We start from the raw sequence: 24,011 nt of genomic DNA, 5'->3' as shown, positions 1-24,011 counted from the left end.
TAACTAAATTTGGGGCATTTCTTAATTTTCCAAGAGAAGCTTTCTCTTCTTTTGTTAAATTGTCGGGTCAATTTTTTTCCCCAATCAGTTCTAAGTAAATCAGAACATACCAAAATCAAGAAAAGGGCTCACCCATTTATTTTCACTTAAATTTGGCATTCTTAGACATTGTAGTCCAGACTGCTTGTTTTAACTCTGACTTTTATAACAAATTTTTCTGCGTCTCTCCACTATTGCAAGGTATAATTTTAGTATAGTATATTGATCTTTACAGCGCTACTCTGCATGAGTATACTTTATTACCGTCTTAACACAGCCTGTTCTTCACAGCTGTTTTTTGTTTGTGTTCACTTTGAAGTGAGCTGGACCTCATCTGAGATTAGAAGGGGGTATAACTTTTGTATCAAGTTAAAACATAGTTCAGGCACTAAACCACCAAAGGGGAACATGGGACTAGAGATTTTTTTTTTTTTAAGAATAAGTAGACCAACAGATTTCGAGGGCAATATTTCTTCATCAGGCCTGGTTAAACAGTAGTCACTTGGGGGTCGGTAGGGGAGCAATACTGGGTAACAATTGAACTGCACTTGTAATAGGACACAGAGGCAGAAATGCAGAATTTAAAGTGTGATGTAGGATTCAGTGACATGCATAACCAACATCAGACAGCCCTTCATTACTTAGTTCAAATAGAACCTGGAGCAGCCGGACTCAGATTCTGTTTGATTAGTTCTCTTAAACTAAAAGGCTGTTTGTTCACTTCAGAAAAAGTGTAATTGAACACCAAAGGTTACTATACACTTACAAGGGATAATTTACACTGCCATTTGTAAGTCAATAGGTAAATGGATCCTTCACCATTCACTTAATATATGTAAGGGTGCAGCTGGTTTGCTCTGAGCTACAGCATATTTCGTAGATTGTAAGCTTGAAAGAGCAGGGCCCTCAATCCCCTCATGTTTTGCATTGTATTGGTATTGTTCTGTCACATGTTCTGTCCCCCTTTGTAATGTACAGAGCTGAGCGAACTATTGGCGCTTTATAAATACTGTATAATAATAATAATATTTGGGTGCCATTGTGTGCATAGTAGATCCTTTCTATAGGCTAAACTGAATTCCTGTTTAAGAACTTAAAGTGACAGTAAGCAATATCCTTGCTCTCCAAAAATAATTCATGCACATCCACTACTTAATGACCCTTTTCAAGAAAATTGTTTCTTACTGAGTATTAGTTGTGGTCAAGTGCACTGCTCTTTGCATACTACAAATCCCATAGCCTCTAGTCCATCTCAGGAGCGAGCAAGAGAAGGTTGGCTATGTTCCTACATACAGTGGGACCATGGAGAGCAAATTTAGCACACACTATATCGTATATATTATAGTACCCCAACACAGGCTATCCCTGCTCCAATCTATCCTGAATTCTGCGGCCAGACTCATCCACCTCACCAACTGCTCCATGTCCACCTCCCCCCTCTGCCAATCCCTCCACTGGCTACCGATTGCCCAACGCATAAAATTCAAAATATTGACACTGACATACAAAGCTGTCCATAACACTGCCCCAAACTACATCACCGACCTGATATCCATCTACCACCCAAAACACACTCTCCGCTCTTCACAAGACCTCCTACTCTCCAGTTCCCTGGTCTCCTCCTCCCATGCCCGTCTCCAGGATTTCTCCAGGGCATCCCCAATCCTCTGGAACTCACTACCCCAATCCGTCAGACTGTCACCTTCCCTCCTCACCTTTAGGCGCACCCTGAAAACCCATCTCCTCAGAGAAGCCTACCCAGCCGTCACCTATTTGCTGATCTCCTCCGCTCTTCCCACCACTCCATCCCCCACAGCTATTTCCTCCTGTACCACTCTCTCCTCCCTCTTAGATTGTAAGCTCCAAGGAGCAGGGCCCTCGAACCCTTCGTGTATCGCATTGTATTGTTACTGTACTCTCTCATGTACTATCTCCCATTATAATGTACAGCGCTCAGCAAACTTTTGGCGCTATATAAATACTGTATAATAATAATAATAATAATAATAGCTTGGCTTACAGTAGCCAAAAAAAAGAATTTGGAGATTTAGAGGTGACTGAGTGCAATAGAAGATACTTTTTTGAGTTTTTTTTAATGAACGTCTAGTGTTGCTTTCGGTGGATCCTACAAGAAAGTGAAAATGAACATTCAGATGCACAAATGTACACAAAAGCACTTAGCGTAGGTGTATGTCAGTGGTGTACATGGCAAAATAAAGTTAGCTGTTTGGATGGTTCAGTTATTACTTCTTGTATTCTTTGCATATCCTGCGTTTTTTGGATATGCACTGAAAAGCTTTTAAAAATTCCTTTCTGCTTGTGCTAAAGGAAGTAAACATAAATAAATGAATGCATTAGAATAGATGCATACAATCACCATGTGTTTACTGTCATTTAGGGGAAATGCTACAAAAGCCTTTGTGTTTGGACCCTAACTAATTGTAGTGTAAGTAGTGCTTTTGCTTGTAACTGTCCCAGATCTATTCTCTGTGAAAGATGTGACTTGTTATGGCATATATGTCCTAGAGATGATGAAAGATCAGCCCCTACAGATGCAAGGAAAATGTTTTTCCAGTTTAGCTCAGGATAGCTCAGTGAATGTAAGGGACTGAACAGGAGTACTTTGTTCTTCTGGCTAGATGTGACTCACTGTCAGCTACAATTATGTTGCATAGAAATACAAGAAAATATTCAGCTACTGATTAGTATATCGTTTTTATGAATAACTGCACACATCACCCATCTTATTATGTAATTACACATTGATTCATGCTATGGTCATTCTCTGAATGTTAAACTTTACTAGATGAACTGACACATTGCCCATTTTAATCTGAAGCATGGCCTTTGGAGCCTTTGGAAGTATGGAAACTAAATGAACTGGGGGTACTGGATCTCTGATTATAAAATAATAAAATAAAAAAGGGTTGTCTGAATTATTTAACCTGAAATCAAATTGGGAAATCTGTTTTACATGTCAGGTGACCATTTCGGAGTCTAACTATATAAAAAATGTGTCTCAGACATCCTGAACAATCTCTATAATGTGTCTAATATGTTTATTTTCTATGATTGCCAGCTCCATCTAGTGGCCATAAGGTGGTATTGTCTTGATTGAGGCTTTTCAGGAAAATGCCCCATTAATGTCACTAGATATTGACGACGATATTAAGGAAATAAACCTTTTTCAACACATTACATATATTATTCAGAACAGCTGTGCAAATGCTGAGACACAGCAAACGTTTTTATCAACAGACCCCTAGGTAACATTATTACTAAGTATACAGTGGGGATCGAAAGTTTGGGCACCCCAGCTAAACATTTGTATTAATGTGCATAAAGAAGCCAAGGAAAGATGGAAAAATCTCCAAAAGGCATCAAATTACAGATTAGACATTCTTATAATATGTCAACAAAAGTTAGATTTTATTTCCATCATTTACACTTTCAAAATAACAGAAAACAAAAAAATGGCGACTGCAAAAGTTTGGGCACCCTGCAGAGTTAATGTCTTGTACTGCCCCCTTTGGCAAGTATCACAGCTTGTAAACGCTTTTTGTAGCCAGCCAAGAGTCTTTCAATTCTTGTTTGAGGTATCTTTGCCCATTCTTCCTTACAAAAGTCTTCCAGTTCTTTGAGATTTCTGGGCTGTCTGTAACGCACTGCTCTTTTAAGGTCTATCCATAGATTTTCAATTATGTTGAGGTCAGGAGATTGTGAAGGCCATGGCAAAACCTTCAGTTTACGCCTCTTGATGTAATCCCCTGTGGATTTCGAGGTGTGTTTAGGATCATTATCCATTTGTATAAGCCATCCTCTCTTTAACTTCAGCTTTTTCACAGATGGCATCAAGTTACCATCCAAAATTTGCTGAAATTTTATTGAATCCATTTTTCCTTCTACTCGTGAGATGTTCCCTGTGCCACTGGATGCAACACAACCCCAAAGCATGATTGATCCAACCCCATGCTTAACAGTTGGACAGAGGTTCTTTTCATTAAATTCTGTGCCCCTTCTTCTCCAAACGTACCTTTGCTCATTCCGGCCAAAAAGTTAAATTTTAACCTCATCAGTCCACAGAACTTGTTTCCAAAATGCATCAGGCTTGCTATATGTTCATTTACAAGTTCAAACGATGATTTTTGTGGTGAGGACGTAGAAGAGGTTTTCTTCTGATGACTCTTCCATGAAGACCATATTTGTACAAGTATCTCTTTATAGTGGAATAGTGTACCACAACTCCAGTGTCTGCCAGATCTTTCTGGAGGGATCGTGCAGTCAAACATGCGTTTTGAATTGTTGTTCTCACAATCCTGCGAGCTGTTCTGTCTGATATTTTTCTTGGTCTTCCAGATCTTGCTTTAACTTCCACTGTTCCTGATGACTGGCATTTCTTAATTACATTCCGAACAGAGGATATTGACATCTGAAAACGCTTTGCTATCTTCTTATAGCCTTCTCCAGCTTTGTGAGCGTCAACTATTTTCAGTTTCAGTTTTCTAGACAACTGCTTAGAAGAACCCATGGTGCTGATTGTTGGGGCAAGGTCAGATGAGTCGGGGCATTTAAAACCTTTGAGATTGACATCATCTGGTCTTCCCAGACGATGATTGAGAACAATCCATGACACTGGCAGGTCTCAGCTTTGCAAAGGGGGCAGTGCATGCTATAAATTCTGCAGGGTGGCCAAACTTTTGCAGACACCATTTTTTTGTTTTCTGTTATTTTGAAAGTGTAAATGATGGAAATAAAATCTAACTTTTGTTGACATATTATAAGAATGTCTAATCTGTAATTTGATGCCTTTTGGGGATTTTTCCATCTTTCCTTGGCTTCTTTATGCACATTATTACAAATTTTTAGCTGAGGTGCCCAAACGTTCGATCCCCACTGTACATAGATGCCATGTTTTGATCGTACCATAACAACAGCAAAAATCTCACTAGGCATAACTAGCTTGTTTATTTGTGATTTCTTGTTTTTATATAAGTACATTTGATAAAATCCTTATGATTTTCTTTCAGCTGTTAAACTGCTAGTGATCCATATGTAAAGTAAACCCAAGCTATTGACATCTTTTGAAGGCATACTTGTGCCTATTAGGGCTGGTGATGATGATTGATGATGATGTCATTCTAGCGGAAGTAGTACAGGGGGCATTTTGAAAGAGAAGCGTGTTGATTTAAAAACACAAACATGCATACTCACCTTGATCAATGCGATGCTGCAGCTGTCCCTCGATCGAAGATCACTGATTGCTCAGTTCTCAGGTCTTCTCTGATCACAGAACAGTGACTGTCAGTTCTCAAGTCCACTCTGAGCACTGAAAGGCGACTGTTATTCACTGCTCTATGCTCAGAATAAACCCGAGAACTGAGCAATCAGCTGTCTTTGATCACTCGATATAGACAAAGAGTTGCTGCAGCCATCTAGGTGAGTTACGTAGGTTTGTTTTTTGTTTTTTTAAGTTCCCACACTTCTCCTTTTAAAACAGGCAGGAATTGCATGCAGGTAAGGTGCAGGTGAAGATTAGATTGCCTCTTAGGAGATCAGAAAGGACTTTTTTTCCCCTGCTGGAGCGAATTGGATCATGCTTTTTTGAGGATCAACTGTGGGTATAGGATTGTGTATTTGGAAGTTTTCTATTTGTGTGTGTGATTTTTCTTTTTTTTCCTCTGTGGGATGACGTGGATGGACTTGTGTTTTTTTGTGACCTATGCAACTGTGTATGACCGAATGTCACTCATGCTGAGACTTTGAATCTTCAAACTGGTGAGGAGAGGTCTTGAATGTTTCTAGACATTGATGTGTGATACTCACTAAATATCAGTCATTTAGCTCTAAGCAGTCATAACATACTGCCTGCTTCCATTTGGAATTTCATTGCCAGGTGCTGAAATTGTATGCCAATCTTTTCTGTCTTTGGAAATGTTTGGACCAGGATGGGAAAGTGGTGGAAACGTGGAATGGGGCGCCAACTCTAATTCCATTAAATTAGTTGTTCATCCAGAACTACAAATAATGTTTGTATAGAGCACACTGAGTAGTCCAGAAATAAATGTGCTCTAGATGGGACTCCTGAAGTCCAGAAAAAAGCAGGGGTGCAGTAGTTACTTATTCATCCTCTACCCACCTACCAGTATAGAATTTCTGTACTAAATCATATTTTTATGACCTACTGATATGCTTGAATGTACCTATTTTCACATGTGTTCTCCAGATTCCCTTTAGTGCTTGCCATATATTGAATGTCTGGGCAATTGGTCATGTGATCCTGCTGCAGGAGAAGGCATATGACTAGTGCCTTGGCCTTTACACATGTGGCCAGTGCTAAAGAGAGCCTAGAGTGGCATTTATTTCCAGAAACGTAAGTATTTCGGCCTTTGTATTATTGATGTTTATTTCTCTAGATCATTATGTATTGAGGTCTGATTTAAAGCCCAACTCCAGGATTTTTTACAAAATCCACCCTTGTAGAGCTCCCCTGCAGTGCAAGGGTTAATTGTACTATATGTCTAGCAGATTGGATGCCTTACTCCAGCTGGCTCTAGTGTTCTCCTCCAGTCTGTCGGCAGAGCCTTAGGGTCATCACATACAACACAGGGACTTTAAACATTTAGGAGGCTGGAGTGTGAGTGGAGCCAGATGAGGGGGACCTGTCAAAACACTGGAGGGAGCCTGCTGGCGTGAGGAATAAGGTAAGTATTTGGCGATTGGCAGTTGGATTTTTACATTTTCCTGAAGTGCAGCTCTAATGCTCTGAGCACAAGTCAAAAACAAAAAGCTGTTGCTCATACAAGCTCTGATGTCAGAAGTAATCTAACTCATTTCTCACTTATGTTTTTCAGGGTCCTCTCAGAAAGACCCAACCAAAAAGTTTTTAATTTACATTTTGTTTTATACTGTAAAGCTGATTTCCAGGCAAACAGCTAACAAACACAAATAAAATGCATATACTGTAACAGCTTTTTATGTCAAAGGATTTGCATTTCAATAGTTTTATCTCCCTACACCCAGACTGCTGACTAGATTGAAAAAAGCAGCAGCAGACTGATGAGGTTATCTCTCTGCTCACTGTGCACATTCGTCTGGACAACATAGATAACGTGTCATCAAATTTGCACTGATTGGCTCCTAACCCTGCCTCTACCTTTCCAAGACTGAATGCTGCTGTACAAGGGATTGCAAAAGGCTGATTTTAAATCAAATTCAGTTACGCAATTTTTAATAAAATATAAATGAAATTATTCATGAATGGATACATAATTGCATTATAGTGTGTCTTTTATATACTGTATTCCTGGAGTTCAGCCTTAAGCATTCTGCATATTTTTTTCACTTATGTTTTTTCATATCTTCTGTCAATTTACAGTTAGCAATGTTCCCGCTAGTTTTAATTAAATTATTTCTTTTGTATATAAGGATTCCAAATGACAAGAAACCATGACATATGCTTGCTAAATTATGTAGAAAAAAATAAAAGTTGTAGATGTATTTTAAGTACCAACATATGCAGTCAAACATTTTATTAATTATATCAGTCCCTCATAGTGGAGCTTTCAGGTTATTTGCTATCCCAGGTGCACAAAATCATACATAGTGTCATGGGCAGAAACCAATTAATCTGTCAGTTTGTCTTTGAACTTTTGAATGTAAACTGAGTACCCTGTGTAAACCTATACAGACACAATATTAAAGTCTCTGGCTCAGCTCACACAGGTGGAGCCCAGATTTGGTATGACATCCAAAGCCCTAGTACTGCCATACATATATAGAGGATTGTCATTATCTGATTTGAATAGAGTAATATGTACTTTAAGGCCCTGTTCAGACTGACCTCTGCCAAACTCCCCTAAAATATCTTGCCTGATAAACGATACTGAACTGAGTATACACAATGTAATGGTAATGGTGTTGAAGCCCCAAGAATAGCATGCAGTGTTTTGCCACTAACTCGCTAATTACGCACAATACATCGGTTCCTTCTCATGTTTTGAGCTCAGATGGAAGCCTGCCTCAATAACAACTGTATCGGATGTTCTTCTGCATCCAGTGCATGTTTAAATATAAAGAAAGAAGGCTTCTTAAACATTTTCAATTTCATATCTAGAAGACAATAGTTGCACCCAATTGATAAGGATTATAAAAACAGTAAGATTCTGTGCTAATAACTATGATTTCTCTTTTTGATTTACAGAGTGTCAGACAAACTTAACCTGAAGCAGATGCCACAGAACATTTTTGAGATAAACAGCACAGATTCCAATATCGTCTATGCAGAGAATGGCTCATTGATATCACTAAGTCAACTGGACTCTGCCTTCTTTCAGTTCAGGAAACGTTTGGCAAATGTCACTTTACAGTTTGGAGGAAGCAACACATTTCTTTCTGACGTTCCAAAAACTACTCGAAAACATATACTTCTGATGGCCACCACACGCACTGGTTCATCTTTTGTGGGCGAGTTCTTTAACCAGCAAGGCGATATATTTTATTTGTTTGAACCTCTGTGGCATATTGAAAGAACCGTGACATTTGAATCCATGGGAGCCAATGCAGTAGGTTCAGCAATTGTGTACAGGGATGTTCTTCATCAGCTTCTTTTGTGTGATCTTTACACCTTAGAGAACTTTATCTCCCCAACTCCTGAACACCATCTTACTAGGTTTATGTTCCGTAGGGGCTCAAGCAAGTCCTTATGTGAAGATCCAGTGTGCACCCCGTTTGTTAAAAAAGCCTCGGAGAAATACCATTGTAAGAATCGCCGGTGTGGACCCCTAAATATGACACTGGCAATGGAGTCATGCTTGAATAAAGATCATGTGGCTATTAAAGCAGTACGAATTAGACAGTTGGCATTCCTGAAAACTCTTGTAGAAGATCCTCGTCTTGATATGCGAATTATACAACTTGTGCGTGACCCCAGAGCTGTTTTGGCATCACGCATGGTAGCTTTCTCTGGAAAGTATGAATCATGGAAAAAATGGGCTTTGGAAGGAGCTTCCCCCATACCTGAAGATGAAGTTCTAAAACTGAAGGGTAATTGTGATAACATTCGTTTATCTGCAGAACTAGGCTTGAGACAACCCAAGTGGCTTCGAGGACGGTATATGCTGATACGATATGAAGATATAGCAAGATTTCCTCTTCAAAAGGCCAAAGAAATGTACAAGTTTGCTGAAATCACACTTACACCACAAGTGGAAGAATGGATTATCAAAAACACACAAGCTTCCCATGGCCATAGTGGCGTATATTCCACCCAAAAGAACTCCTCAGAACAGTTTGAAAAGTGGCGTTTCAGCATACCTTTCAAATTAGCCCAGGTAGTACAGGAAGTCTGTGAACCTGCTATGAGGTTGTTTGGCTACAAATTGGCAAGTGACCTAAAGACACTTACAAACAGATCTATCAGTTTGCTTGAAGACAGGGTTAACTTTTGGGTAACGTAATATACTCCTATTTAACTTATTTAAATGTTGGGAATAAACTGCCATTGAACTTAGTGCTTGAAACTGAGGGGGGCAGATGGGAGGGGGGGGCAATTTGCACCTGCTGAGCCGCTATGTGCCATCTAAAAGCCTGTGTGCATTTTTTGTGAATTGCTTCCTAAATTAAGAAGCTTTTCTTTCTTAATGCAATATCAGGGGAAGATGCTGAAGGCTGATTTTCTGGATTGGCTTTAGCAGTGGATGATTCCTGCTGATGTATAGAGAACTGCCTGGAAGAAGAGATTTCTTTTTCTGTCCCCAGAGCAGGCCAATCTGTGAAGCTAAATCCAAGGTTTTTTTCTGCACTAAAGAAACACACCCAAAGAGTTCCAGGACTCTGCAGACCTAAAATTGCTATGTTTAGCAGCTTTTCAGAATGTCCCAATCATCTAAACTTTACATACAAGCAACCTTTCAACTATTCAAAATGCCCTTTTGGTTGAAGGAAAAATAGATTTTTGGTAACTCCTTACTTGGGAAGAGAGCTTTTGGAAATATTTCTAGTAGATGTGTCCTGGATGTTATACTGACATATAAATGCAGTGCATTTGATTGTGAATGAACTTATGCACCCAGAACTTAGCTGCACTTGAAAAATATAACAGATGAATTTCTTTAGGCCAGCTTTCTCAGCAAATGCAATTTCACACCTAGCTTCTGTACTTTTTTATGTGTCTTGTTTCCTTGAAGTTCTAACATACAACATTAGTAGAGGTTCTGCATGTGAAAACAAATAATACTTTGCACCAGAGGAAGTCAATTGGCACCACCTGTTTCTCACTCTGGTTTATTCTAACACACCATAAAGTGTATACAGATCCCTCACCTGTCTCTTCTGTTCCCTAAGGTCTGTAATGAGTTAATGAATGCCTTTCAATAGGACTGCTTAGAGCACAGGGCAGAGGGCAGCTGGTCTTGTCCAAGCATTTATAGTTAGTTCAATACGGTGATTAAATTATAATTTAATTATTTTATGAAGGAGGTTTTTGTTATATTAGGCTCATTAAGGTCTTCATACTAGTACACCACCGGCATACCAACTTGGGTCAACACATGTTGCAGTGGGTACTACAGGACCAGACAAAGGAAAGGAGCCAAAGCCAAGGGTTTTCTTTCTGGTAGCATAAATGTTTTACATTACATACTATTGTCTTACCTGTTCCAGTGACCACAAACATACTACAATGTATTTGACATTCAGTTCCATCAAGAACTGAGGACCCATGATTGCAGTCTTTTTTCTTGTCCCTCCATTTGGTTGTATGTGAATAAATGTGTAGATTAAGGATTCAATTAAGCATTCACAATTAAAATATTGGGGTTTGTAAAATTTAAGTAACTATTGAATGAGTTGGTTAAAGGTGCACTTGTTCTAAATATGAGTCAGATCTGGCAAAAACATGTTGTGCCGTATTCAGCATGGCAAACCTTGTTTTTAAAAAGCGATAGACACAAAAATCAGCGCTAATTGTTCATGTTTCCTTAGCTGGAATCTCCACTAAGTTTAACACATATTTGTTCTAATAAATAATAGATACACTATAAAAAAGGGGACACTTTGTCAAAAACAGCCTCTGTTTTCTCAGTATTTTCTTGGACAATGTATAGTGTACTTTCCATCAAAAGCAGGTAGCCAGAGAAAGGCTTGTTTGGCAAGGAGTTTCTCAGTATAAAAGGTACTTTCCACATAGCCATTGCTTCTTGTTCCATTGCATGGAATAACTCTACAAGATTTTACTGTTATACAAATATATCCAGTGTTACAAATATGTAACCAGAAGAGTGAGGATAGTTCTCAACATGTCAAAACAATACAAATATTATGTATGCAAACACTTACATCAATCAGGTACAACCATGTAATGTGCAATAAATTTCTGTATTTTCCTCAAATATCCAGGTATCCTAAAAAAATCTTTTAGGCTCCATGTACACTAGCGTTATAGGTTTGTGATAAGTAATAATAAACACTTTGATCATTTTAAAGATTGACAGTTATATTTGAGCATAATTGGGGTGGTACCGTGAAAGTCCAATTTCTGTCCTTTTGGTTGCCTGGTTAACTGATTAAACTGGTAGTAAACTCTCTATCTTAACTTGTACCTACAAGTAAGCTTACAGTCAGGCTTACCTGTACCTACAATCAGGGATTTTTTCTCAGAGAATAGGTTGAGGAGCTCCCCCTTCTTAGTCACTTCTTCTCTCTACCCCTATCTCCCCACCCACCTTTGAGCACTGTCCCTTGGTTCCACCCCCTACCCACCTTCCATTACTGCTCCTTTTAGAATAGAGCAGAGTATTATTTTGTGTTACTAATTAATTTGTTAATGATAACAAAAAAAAACAGTAAAATAGATCCCCCCACCCCTTGCCATGACTACAATGAATATTTCCTAATTGTGCATGCACAGAGATGGTCAGCATTCAGGGCACACAGTATGCAGTGGAATGCAGAGCAGCATGCCCTGGCTCCTGCATACACGTGCAGGAGTAATATTATCGCATTCAAACAGCCAAAATACGCAAACTCCGAAGGAAGTCTGTGGGAAGATGGAAGCCCAGATAGCGGTGACAGTGCGCTGCTGTAAGGCTTTGTTTGAAAGATAAGTATGTCATAATGTGCTAGTATGTGGTGCATACTAGCACATTATGGCATAAACCTCCAGGGGACCCATTTTTTCTTGTTTGCTACCGCTTTAAGGGATTATGGTACTTGATTAGATCTAATCAACTCTCATATATAGTTATCTTTCTCCAAGTGTAGTATGGCAGAGTAGGTAAGAGGCACAATTTTTCTTTTGGATACTTTAATATTCTGTTTTTGAAAATTCTTAATCTAAAATGTAGACAAAAGCTGATCTGCTTTATTGCATCTGGCTAAATAGAGGAGAAAAGACAAAAATGTTCTGTCATTGCATTTTCATGTGACTAAGTGGACAGCTGATTCAGTGTTTTGGCTATTAGATAAAAATGGCTTAATTTAGTAAATGTGCTATAAAGATGTTATATAATTTAACATCCAGTGAGAATAGATTTATAATGTAGAGTGAAATACAGAATATAAAAAGTGTAAAGGTATATGATTTGGGGTTCCCAGCTTTTCTTTAGGAAAATACAGAACAGTGGAAAGATGATCATTGGTTCATAGCGTTGTATTTTTAAAATACGTTTCGGTAAACCTGTACACTATTGCTGATGTATTAATTGTTTGGGGACTGTAAGTTAAAAGAAAAGGCAGGAATGGGTGAATGAGTGACAAAGATGGGGATATGATGGGAACAAGATAATTCAAGTAACAGGCATTCCTACTACAAGGGACAGTTGGCCCAAAAAATACAATTCCAAGTTTTTTGTATGTATATTCTGAAATTTTGAATGTAAACAAACAGCTTTAAAATCTACATTAGAGTGATGGGGATTGGTTATACACAGAATAGAACTACTGGAAGTCAGATATGCGGATCAGATAGTTAAGAGTACAGATAGGTAATTTCTTTTTAAACCCCACCCCATTGCATATAATGCACATTTCCTTTCTGGTGAAGCTTGGAAGCTATTTTGATAACTTCCCTGATAAATGTCTCTTTATGTTCTTTCCCAGCAAGCCTTGCTGAGGTCATTCCTGGCAGTGAGCATGCCCCTGATTAAGAGAGAGGCCTGTATATACATTGCTTCATTCAGGTTCACACTTCTGTACATGCCATAAATTTACCATCAAGATAGTTTTCACTGTGTTTGACTCCTCAAGGGCACTATAATGCCCTCTGTGTATTCCTGATACCAAGACGTCCCTTAAGACCTTTACAGCTCTGAATAAGGACAGAGGTAGCACAGCGCAGTTCTGTTTCCATGAATTACTAAGCGTTAAGGTGCAAATCTGAACCTTGTCTTTTCTTCGTGTATAATTTTGTCAAGATCATACTGTTACAGCATAGTTCTAACATTCATCGCATAGGTGTTACACTCTGTACATTACACTAATGGTGTGTCCTTAAAAAACCCGGACAAGTAGGGACAACCTATAAATTTCTCTTTACATTTATGTTGGAGAGATGATATTTGGAGCCGCTCTCGGTAACCACTTTCTCCTACACTAATTTGCAGCAATAACTGGATGATTCAGATCCAGCACCCTTTAGCTCTTTACTCTACAAACACAAGCATTAAAATGCCATGCATTTTTAAAAAATACATCAGAAATCCAGGCTTAAATGTAGCAACCATTTATCGTATGCTTTTTCTGTGTCTAATAATTACTAATTACTGTTTATTCTAATGGCTTTTTATGCCTATGACAACATAGTGGTTTCTGTGTTAAAGTAACCAACAGACATATGTATGTCTCAGAATGAAAGTTAACTGTTGATGGCTGCCAGTTGAGATGGCATTATGCATCTATTTTAATTCATTTTAGCTTTGGTTTAGAACAGTGCTCTCCAAACTACATCCCGGGGGCCAGATGGGGCCCCTTGCTTGACTCTACCCAGCCCTTGGACACTATTCCTCCAACTGACACCGGTGATGAGGCGCCATTCCTCCCACTGACAGCATTATTGGGGCACTATTCCTCCTGCTAAAATGAATGATGGGGCAGTGTTTACTGTAACTGATGCCAAGACATTTTCGACTCACACTGGCCACAGTCCGGCCTCCCTAAATCCTGAAGGACAGTAAACTGGCCCTTTGTTTAAAAAGTTTGAAGACCCCTGGTTTAGAAGATAGACTTTTTATAGTCTGTTCTTCATTTACTTGTTTAATAAAACTTTTTTTTGTGAAGCCACATGGGAAATCCAAATCCAGGCCCCCTACTTTTGTGCACGGCTTGTTAGTCAAGTATGTAGCAATAGCTATATGAAGTAAAAAGGCCCTCCAACAAGATATCTATTTTGCTTGCTGCTTTTTGATTAAGCCTGAAGATAAGCCAAGCAATTTTTAAAAATGTGTTTTCATTTTCCATTGTAATCAGCAATTTTGTAAACTTTGACAGGTTGAGGTACAATAGTACTAAAAAGCACAATCCATTCTGGAAAAGATAATATATTTACTCAAACCCATAAAACACATTAATACCTTCATCCTTTTACTCCTCGCATTTCCTTCATGTAGAGCATACATGGCGCTAAGCATGGGAATCAGGTCTGTATTTGGTGAGTTCAAAATATCAAATCAGATTTTAGTAGGAGTGACAAGTCTGATAAAACAGGAAATGTAATGTAAATATTTTGGTAAGGAAATTGGAAAGTTTTATGAAGAATGAATGTTTTAACATGTTATATATGCATCCTTTTTATTTATTGTATGCCTACATAAAAATCTGCTGTTCTTGAAGCTTTAATCTTTTGGTTTCCGCTCTCAGTATTTATAAAGCTGTTGACATTAGAGCAGTAGTACCTTCACTCTATTCTATATCTACACAACTCTAGCTTTATCAGCATTCACCTGAATCTAAAACCTAAATGTAGGAGGACGGAGGGGTCTGAGGTTCCAGCATATACTATACATTTCTAATGTGAAAATTATGACCAGATTGCATGACATTATTCATTACTTCACCACTGAAAAAGTAAGGTGCTATATGTCTGAACTTCATCAATAACTAATTTAAAATACATAAATGTCTATGCAACATGTACTTTGTAATATTACTTATTAGCAGTGCATTGTGGGCCTTGTTTATGTGGAAAGATAATGCAAAAAAAGAATAGAATGCTGTGATTTAGCTCAGTGAAGGATTAAAGGAGAAGTATGGGTTTAAAAAAACAAAAACAAATATACTTACCTCCAAGCTGCAACATTGGTCTGATGCTGCAGCTGTTCTCCTGAGATCTCAGCGATCACATGAACGCTGATTGATCAGTTCTCAGTCAGTTTTGGGCAGAGAGTGGTGACTGCCCCTCCAGCGCTCACTAAGGCACCAGGCTGGTGACTGGATGGGTGCAGCTGGCTTTGGCTCTAAGTCAAGTGCTGAGAGCTGGAGCCAGCAGTCAATCAGGCTGCTGGTTGTATCCCAACAATATGTTCAGGGCCTGGATCAGGTCTGTAATGCAACTGACTGCAGGCTTTAGCCTGCTGTTGGCTGATTCTGGGTCACAGGGAAGCAGAATTAAGTGTATTCCTGTGACCCGCAAGAGAAGTATGTAAGAGAAGTATAAATCCATTTTTGAGCCCATCCTCAACCATTGGAAAAGTGTAAGGACCACTTCTCAGGCCTTTGTTGCTTAAGACAAACCCACCCTGCACCAAACCCTTGCTTCCACTTTCTTGTGTACATATTGCTGGGAAAAAACCTCCTTAATGTAGACATACAGTATACATTTATCAAATCAAGTTCTACCCCTCTCTCTATACAAAAAAAATGACTGAAGTTTTACTTTTACTGCTAATAATGGCATAATGGCACTGCTAATAATGGGATAATGGCAGGTTAAAATGACCGGCTTCCATGTGTTGCTTCATTGCATATTATTATCTGACAAGCTCAGTATTATGCATTATAATTCCACTAGTTATATAGCCCTAATTTGTTCAGATATATAATAAATTAAGACAATACAAACTTTTTCAGTAGGGCAATGAAAAGTGAAAGTATTGACCTGCCAGTTATTCATTTGAAGTGAAAGGTTCATTGTTCTATTTTTCGATTTCCTTTAAAAAATACCCATTAATGTTCTATAAGTATGAAGTATTTTACAAAGCATTTTTCATTATAGACATTTTTGAGAAATCACTTTTTGCTTGCAGATATTATGAAAAGTTTTACTAAGCAGCTAGACATTCTTGAAAGAAACCTTACAATTAATTTGTGTGTTAATAGGACAGAGTGCACTTTTAACCAATTCTTCATTGTCACCTGGGACAGTTGGGAGGGTGGCTTGCGACACATGACCACATTAACTGACAAGTACTTGCACTAAATTTATCATGGTCACACATTTCATTGTTTTGTTTTTTTTTTGGTAAATAAAGTGCAATTCTAATACCTCCATTTTCTTACAGACCATCTGTCGGTTTCTCTCATTCTTTATTTCTTTATCTTTGGTTTCAGTGTCTTAGAACATCTAAGTTTTGTTTTACATTTTTATTCTGTCTTAAAGGAGATGTTGTTAGAGATTAAAATTATTGTTACAATTTCCAAGTAATTTTATTTATTTATTTTAATAAAAGAGGGGAGGGAACAAGATATTTTATTTTGCAAGAATTTTGAGCTGTACCAAAAATGCAAAAAAAATAAAAAATAAAAATAAAAAACAAACTGAAATAAAGCTGAATTTGCGAATTTAAATGGACTCTTCTGTTTCATATACATATTACATCACAATGCTTTTTGGGCTATACTCTAGCTAGACTGACCAGAGAATATCTGTACCATAGATAAATGGATTAGATGCTTTTGGAGAAAGATATATATATATATATATATATATATATATATATATATAGTAAAATTTGTAGAAAATTTAATTTTTTTCATTTACAATACTGACCTTTGGTTTTGATGTGTTTTAGACTTCATTGTACTGTATTCAGCTATGTTAAGAGCTGAAATGTTTTGTCCCATTTGATTTCACATAATATAGGAACAAGGTATGCATGCTTCTGCTAGACAATGAATTGCAGCCTTACTAAGGATTCTCTGTACACTAAGTGTGACTGTGTTTATTACATTATTTTTTCATTCAGTGGGGTTGATTTACTAGAGGACTACTTTTCACACTTCTCACACATGCTTGTTGGGTAATAGTAAAAACAAGAGCATCTACACATGACTAAATGCTGGAAACAAATGAATGAAAATGTATACTTTAGTAAATCACTCCTAGTGTATTGGTTTAAAGTACAGTTTTGTATGTTTGACAGGTACTCTTTAAGCATGGTGTAATTTCAAGAAGGCATCTAGAAGATGGTAAATGAGAACGTGACTATTATAAGGAGTAAAGAATAGTTCAAGGCTCAACATAAAGAAAAACAAAATGTATTCAATTATTTTTTAAAAGGGTGGAGTGTATTTTTAAATTTTTCATTTAACATTATTTACTATTTTGGAAGGTGGGTGTGGGATCAACACTATACTAAATCACGAGTGGCCTAAATAAACTTCTCTCAGTACTCATACACTGCTAAAAAAAAATCAAAGGAACACTTTTTAATCAGAGTCAATTAAACTCCTGGGATATTGATCTGGTCAGTTAAGTAGTAGAGGGGGTTGTTATTCAGTTTCAGCTGCTTTTGTGTTAATGAAATTAACAACAGGTGCACTAGATGGCCAACAATGAGATGACCCCAAACACAGGAATAGTTTTACAGGTGGAGGCCAATAACATTTTTTTCCTGCTCATCTTTTCTGACTGTTTTTCACTGCTCATCTTTTCTGACTGTTTTTCACTAGTTTTGCATTTGGCTAGGGTCAGTGTCACTACTGGTAGCATGAGGCGATACGTGGGCCTTACAGAGGTTGCACAGGCAGTCCAATTCCTCCAGGATGGCACATCAATACGTGCCATTGCCAGAAGATTTGCTGTGGCTCCCAGCACAGTCTCAAGAGCATGGAGGAGATTCTAGGAGACAGGCAGTTACTCTAGCAGAGCGGGACAGGGCTGTAGAAGGTCCTTAACCCATCAGCAGGACCAGTATTTTCTCCTTTGTGCAAGGAGGAACAGAAAAAGCACTGTAAGAGCCCTACAAAATGACCTCCAGCAGGCCACTGGTGTGAATGTCTCTGAGTAAACAATCAGATACAGACTTCATGAGGGTGGCCTGAGGGCCCAACGTCCACTAGTGGGCCCTGTGCTTACTGTCTGGCACCATAGATCTTGATTGGCATTTGCCATTGAACAGCAGAACTGGCGCCGTGTGGTTTTCACAGATGAAAACAGGTTACCCCGAGCACATATGACAGATGTGAAAGGGTCTGGAGAAGAGATGGAGAATGTTATGCTGCCTGTGACATCGTTCAGTATGACCGTTTTGGTGGTGGGTCAGTGATGAGTCTGGGGAGACTCATCCGTGGAGGGACAGACAGACTTCTACAGGCTAGACAATGGCACCCTGACTGCCCTTAGGTATCAGGATGAAATCCTTGGACCCATTGTCAGACCCTACGCTGGTGCAGTGGGTCCTGGGTTCCTCCTGGTGCACGACAATGCCAGGCCTCATGTGGCGAGAGTATGCAGGCAGTTCCTGGAGGATGAAGGAATTGGTACCACTGAATGGCCCCCACGCTTGCCTGACCTAACTCCAATAGAACACCTCTGGGATATTATGTTTCGGTCCATCTGATGCCACCAAGTTGCACCTCAGACTGTCCAGGAGCTCAGTGATGCCCTGGTCCAGATCTGGGAGGAAATACCCCAGGACACCATCCGTCGTCTCATTAAGAGCATGCCCCAACATTGCACATGGGGGCCATACAAACTACTGAATACCATTTTGAGTTGCTGCAATGAAATTTCAGCAAAATGGACTAGCCTGCTGCCCTTATTTTTTCACTTTGATTTTTGGGGTGTCTTTGAATTCGGTCCTCTGCAGGTTGATCATTTTCATTTCCATCAAACAATGGGCATCCTTACGTTCCTAACAAATTACCCAGTGCATATCTGTATAGATATCCAGCATGATATTTTTCCCTTTAATTTTTTGAGCAGTGTGTGATCATTGCTAGATATCTCTAGTTATCTTGAAAAAATAATATAAACATAGATCTAAAATTATTCCCTTTTGTGAATGAGAAGACAAATCCCTTTTTTTTTTCACTTGCTCACAGTGGGTAATAATTCCTCAGTAGGGATAATATATTTATATATATAAATATTGTATAGAAAAGTACAGTTCACACTTTTTATGATAATTTATTAAAATGTGGTGAGACTCTGATGGGATATGTACAATCACTGTTAGAGGTACCCAAACTGTAAAACCACATCAAATCAATTGACCCCTACATAATTAGTGGTAGGTCTAAGTCTGCATTCACCCTTAGGCACCCAGGGGCGGCTGTTGGCAAGAATCAGTAAATTCAGAATGTGCTTGAACAATGGTGGCTGTCAGATTTGTACTTTGTACAATGGCTGGTACCACCACTGATCGCGTGTAATTGCTCATCAGAAGGCAGCAATCTATCTGCTCCTGGCCACCTGTGTGAATCTAGCCTAAAGGAGATTTTACAATCAGCTTTAGTTGACCACACATATTACAGCCTTTAATGTAATCATCTTAAGAGTAAGGCTGGCCATACATTATATAATTTTCCTTCAGATTTACCAAAACCATATAATATGAGGTCCAACCTAAACACTTTTAGTTTGCATGCAATCAGGAAGGCCCTTGCACTACATAGTTGAAGGTAAATCGAAAGGAAATTAAAAAAGAAAATTGTATAATCTATGGCCAGCTTAAGTGTGAGTGCCGTCACACTACAGAGCTGGTGGAGATTGCACAAAAATTGTACAATCAAATTGCAACATGTATCCAACTTTAGAAACAGCAAACGCCTAAAACAAAACCATAGCTATACTGTTACACTTTACAAAATGTTCAATAAACAAAGCATTACCATTAGTACGAGTTATCTAAAGAACTGGGCTTAACACTGTAGCATTTGTAACCAAAATTCCAGTTGGATTAGAGGCACACACATCTGTGCAATGATGAAAAAGATTCTTTGCAAAACTTAGAATAAATCTAGACGCACAACAATAGTGCTTTGTTAGAGGTTATAGAACAGTTTTGCTGAACTGTACATCACATGATGTGTAATGTCTTTGTAGATTTAAGATCTTTTGAGCCGCTAAACCTTGGATTTATAGATAATGGCTCTTTATTAAAACGATCACAGGTCTGTGTACAGTTTATAGCTTGAGAAAACACATTGTTTATTTTTAGAATGGAGAAACGTCTTAATTGCTAAGGCATTTTACAGTCCACAAAAAGTACAGTTATACTATGAAATCCAGATGTTGGTATATATATATATATATATATATATATATATATATAAAATAAATAAATATATATATATATAAATGTATATATCAGTCTCCGTAAAGAGAAAATTGATTGAAGATCAAATATGTAAAAATTTCATAAAATCAGATTTTTAAATATACACTATAATACTACCTAATGTTAAATATACAATATATTAAATACAAATGGTTTAATAGAAATTCATATTTTGGAAATCAATACTGTAGAGGTTACACATCAAAGGTTCATATATACTGTAGGGATCTATGTGAAGCAAAGGAAATAGCATCTACAATTTATAAACGTAATGTAATGCAAATGTAGTGAGCAAAGCATACATACAAACAATCATAACAGTTTACACATTGGCAGTTCCTATCACATGTAAAATATATCAAATCAGTATAAGCCGGTGATTCAAAACTCATGTATTATTACGGTACATATTGAACTGATACTAAAGCTTCATTTTTTTATTAGTATAACAGACATGTTCTACTTACCTGCTCCATGCATTGGTTTTGCACAGCGCAGCCCAGATCCTCCTCTTCTCAGGTTCCCCACCCACTCTCTTGGCTCCTCCCACCTGCTGAGTGCCCACCATAGGAAGCTGCTTCCTATGGGGGTACTCATGCAGGCTTGCTCTTGCCTTTGGAGAGGGGAGAGGGGTTACTGCAGATGAGCACAGCGATAGACTGACATTGGGCACAGGTGAATATTTAGTGGGCGCTGCATATAAAAGCCTTTTATCTTAATACATAGAATGCATCATGATAAAAAAAACCTTTTACCTTTACATTCACTTTAAGTTTGTGTAATACAGTGATCCAAAGGCTAGAGGGAAAAGTCCAACAAAATTAGACAATGTCAATGTAAAGTGTCCAAATTAATTTGCTTGAATTTGATGACAGCAGTCTCAATCCTGCCATCGCCACCAGGATGTGATGATTACATTCTCAGATTCACTCTAATCAGAGACTTTCCAGCTCAGGAGATGGCAGTCTAAGTACTGGCTGATTGAATGTGATCATCACTGGGGTCCATTAACTCCACAGTTAACCCTTTACACACACAGCCACCACATGCTTTAATAGAAACAATATTGTAGCAAATCTGAACTTTAACCGCTTCCCCGCCGCCCTATAGCACAAATACTGCTGCAGAGCGGCAGGGCTGCGCAAAATCACGTATTTACACGTGATTTTGTATTCCTGAGTAGGGGGCGGGCTGCCCTGCCTGCGCCGCCATTGGCAGCTACAGCTGTCGATCTCCGGGTCCCAGGCGGAGATTCCTCGACAGCACCTGCCGATTGATCGCTGAAGAACACTGACAGAAGAGAGGTATGTATGTAAACAATACAGATCTCTAGTCTGTCAGCTCCAGCATGCTGCTTTGTTTTACTCTGCATATAAGAGCAATACAAAGCAGCATGCTTACACAGCAAAGCACACACAGCATACTTAGGAAATCAGCACACACTTAACCCTTTGATCGCCCCAGGTGTTAATATCTTCCTGCCCAGGATTATTAGTAGTGTCAGTGCTTTTTTTTAGCACTAATCACTGTATTAGTATTACTGGGGATGTCAGTGGCAGTTAGTCCAGTGACAGAATGCTCGCCACAGTCCTGCTATAAGTCACTGATTGCCGCCATTACTAGTATTAAAAGAAAAAAAATCCAGTTTTTTACTAGACATGTTTTATAGCAAAAAGTCAAAAATATTGTGTTTTTTTTCCAAAATTGTTGGTCTTTTTTTGTTTATAGCGCAAAAAATAAAAACCGGAGGCGATCAAATACCTAAAAGAAAGTTCTATTTGTGGAGTGTTGTATGACCGCGCAGTTGCCAGTTGACCACTTGCTGTCCTGATCCCTCTTTCTGACCAGGCCATTTTTTGCATTACGGCGCTTCATTACTTTAACTGACAATTGCGTAGTCATGCAATGCTGCACCCAAATGAAATCTATGTCCTTTTTTTCCCACAAATAGAGATTTCTTTCAGTGGTATTTGATCGCCTGTGTGTTTTTTATTCTTTGCGCTAGAAAAAATAAAACAACTGTTGAGAAAAAAAAACAATATTTTTTACTTTTTGCTATTAAACACGTCTAATAAAAACATTTTAAAAATCAAATTTCATAATAAATTTAGTCCAAAATGTATTCTGCTACATGTCTTTGCTAGATAAAATCCCCAATACGTGTAAATTGGTTTACATTCAAAATTATAGTTTACAAATGGTGGTATATATATACTGGGATTTTTTATTTTTACTAGTAATGGCAGTGATCAGTGACTTATTGCGGGACTGCGGCAGGCATTCTGACATTGGGGGGAACTGACTTGGTGTCACTGACAAATACAGTGATCAGTGCTAATAAAAAGCACTGACACTGTACTAATGACACTGGGGAGGAAGGAGTTAACATGTGGGGCGATCAAAAGGGCTAACTGTGTGCTGTGTGCTGTTTTACTATGTGTCTGTGTGCTTCACTGTAAGCACACTGCTTTGCATGGCTGTTCTATGCACAGCCATGTAAAGCAGTGTGCAGGAGCTGACAGTTTACAAACAGTTCTCCCCCCGTCGGAGATGCTCAGCAATCACCGGGCGTCGGCAAGTAAATGGTGGTGCGGGTAGGGCGCGTGCCCCCTACCCAGATATGCAAAATCATGTATATATACGTGATTTTGCGCACCTGTGCCACCCTGTAGCAGTACGTCTGGTATAGGACGGACGGGAAGCGGTTAAAGTAACGCAGCACCGTATCGCAAAAAATGGCCAGGTCAGGAAGGGGGCTAAATCCTCTGGAAAGGAAGTGGTTAACAAATAGTAGCTTTCTTCAAAAAAGTAAGTATTTTTAATTTTATATTTGGAGAAATGCATTCCAGGCATATGTCCCTGAGCACATACTCTCCTAATCATAAGTACCGCTGAGCAGGGGCAGACTGACCATTCAAGCACTCAGGCACTGCCCGATGGCCCGGGGTCAGTAGGGGGCCCCATGAGATGCCCCTAGTACCTTTCATAGGGTTTTTCAAAGGCTTTTTTGGGTGTGGGTGAGGACACAGGGGCCCCATAATCCCCTATTGCCCGAGGGCCCCATGACTTGTCAGTCCACCCCTGCCGCTGAGTGCACCACCCAGCCCTGTCCAGCCACAGCAGCTGTCAGCCTCTCATAGAGTTTAACAGGTTGCTGATACTGGGGCTGGATGGCCCAACTGTTCCCTCCACCCATGGCTAAACATTGGAGCCCCATCAACTGGAGATATGTGCCCAGTGTGCATGGGGCCTAAACATGAAGTTTGTCTTATCCTTGGTTGCTGTCCAGAGTCCAAATCACTTCAGAGTAAGTCCATTCAGACAGATTCTATCAAAAATTACTCTTTCAGTATTCTTAGCAGTTTTGATTTCAAAGAGCTACCAAAGAGCAGATGCAGTTATCTTTTCTAGTTTCTGAAGTTGGCCAACACAAGGTGTGGGAAACCAGGAAAAAAAGTCTTTAAAATGCCAGGGTATCAA

The 24,011-nt window shown here is 38.8% G+C and overlaps 1 protein-coding gene across 1 annotated transcript in view; it reads left to right on the top strand.

The window, feature by feature from the left end:
• Window positions 1-16,815, top strand: part of CHST3 (carbohydrate sulfotransferase 3) — a 173,101-nt gene extending 156,286 nt beyond the window's left edge. The window contains exon 5 of the mRNA XM_089677093.1: window positions 8,240-16,815. Coding sequence (XP_089533219.1) covers window positions 8,240-9,494 — 1,255 coding nt within the window. The 3' untranslated portion in view covers window positions 9,495-16,815. The remainder of the gene's footprint in view (window positions 1-8,239) is intronic.
• Window positions 16,816-24,011: the final 7,196 nt, after the last annotated feature.

This window comes from Staurois parvus, unplaced genomic scaffold (assembly GCF_062004578.1).
Source record: "Staurois parvus isolate SC_StPar_1 unplaced genomic scaffold, SC_StPar_1.0 ptg000177l, whole genome shotgun sequence".
NCBI lineage: Eukaryota > Metazoa > Chordata > Amphibia > Anura > Ranidae > Staurois > Staurois parvus.
Note: the sequence above shows the minus strand (reverse complement) of the source record. Positions and strands in the feature narration are given on the sequence as shown.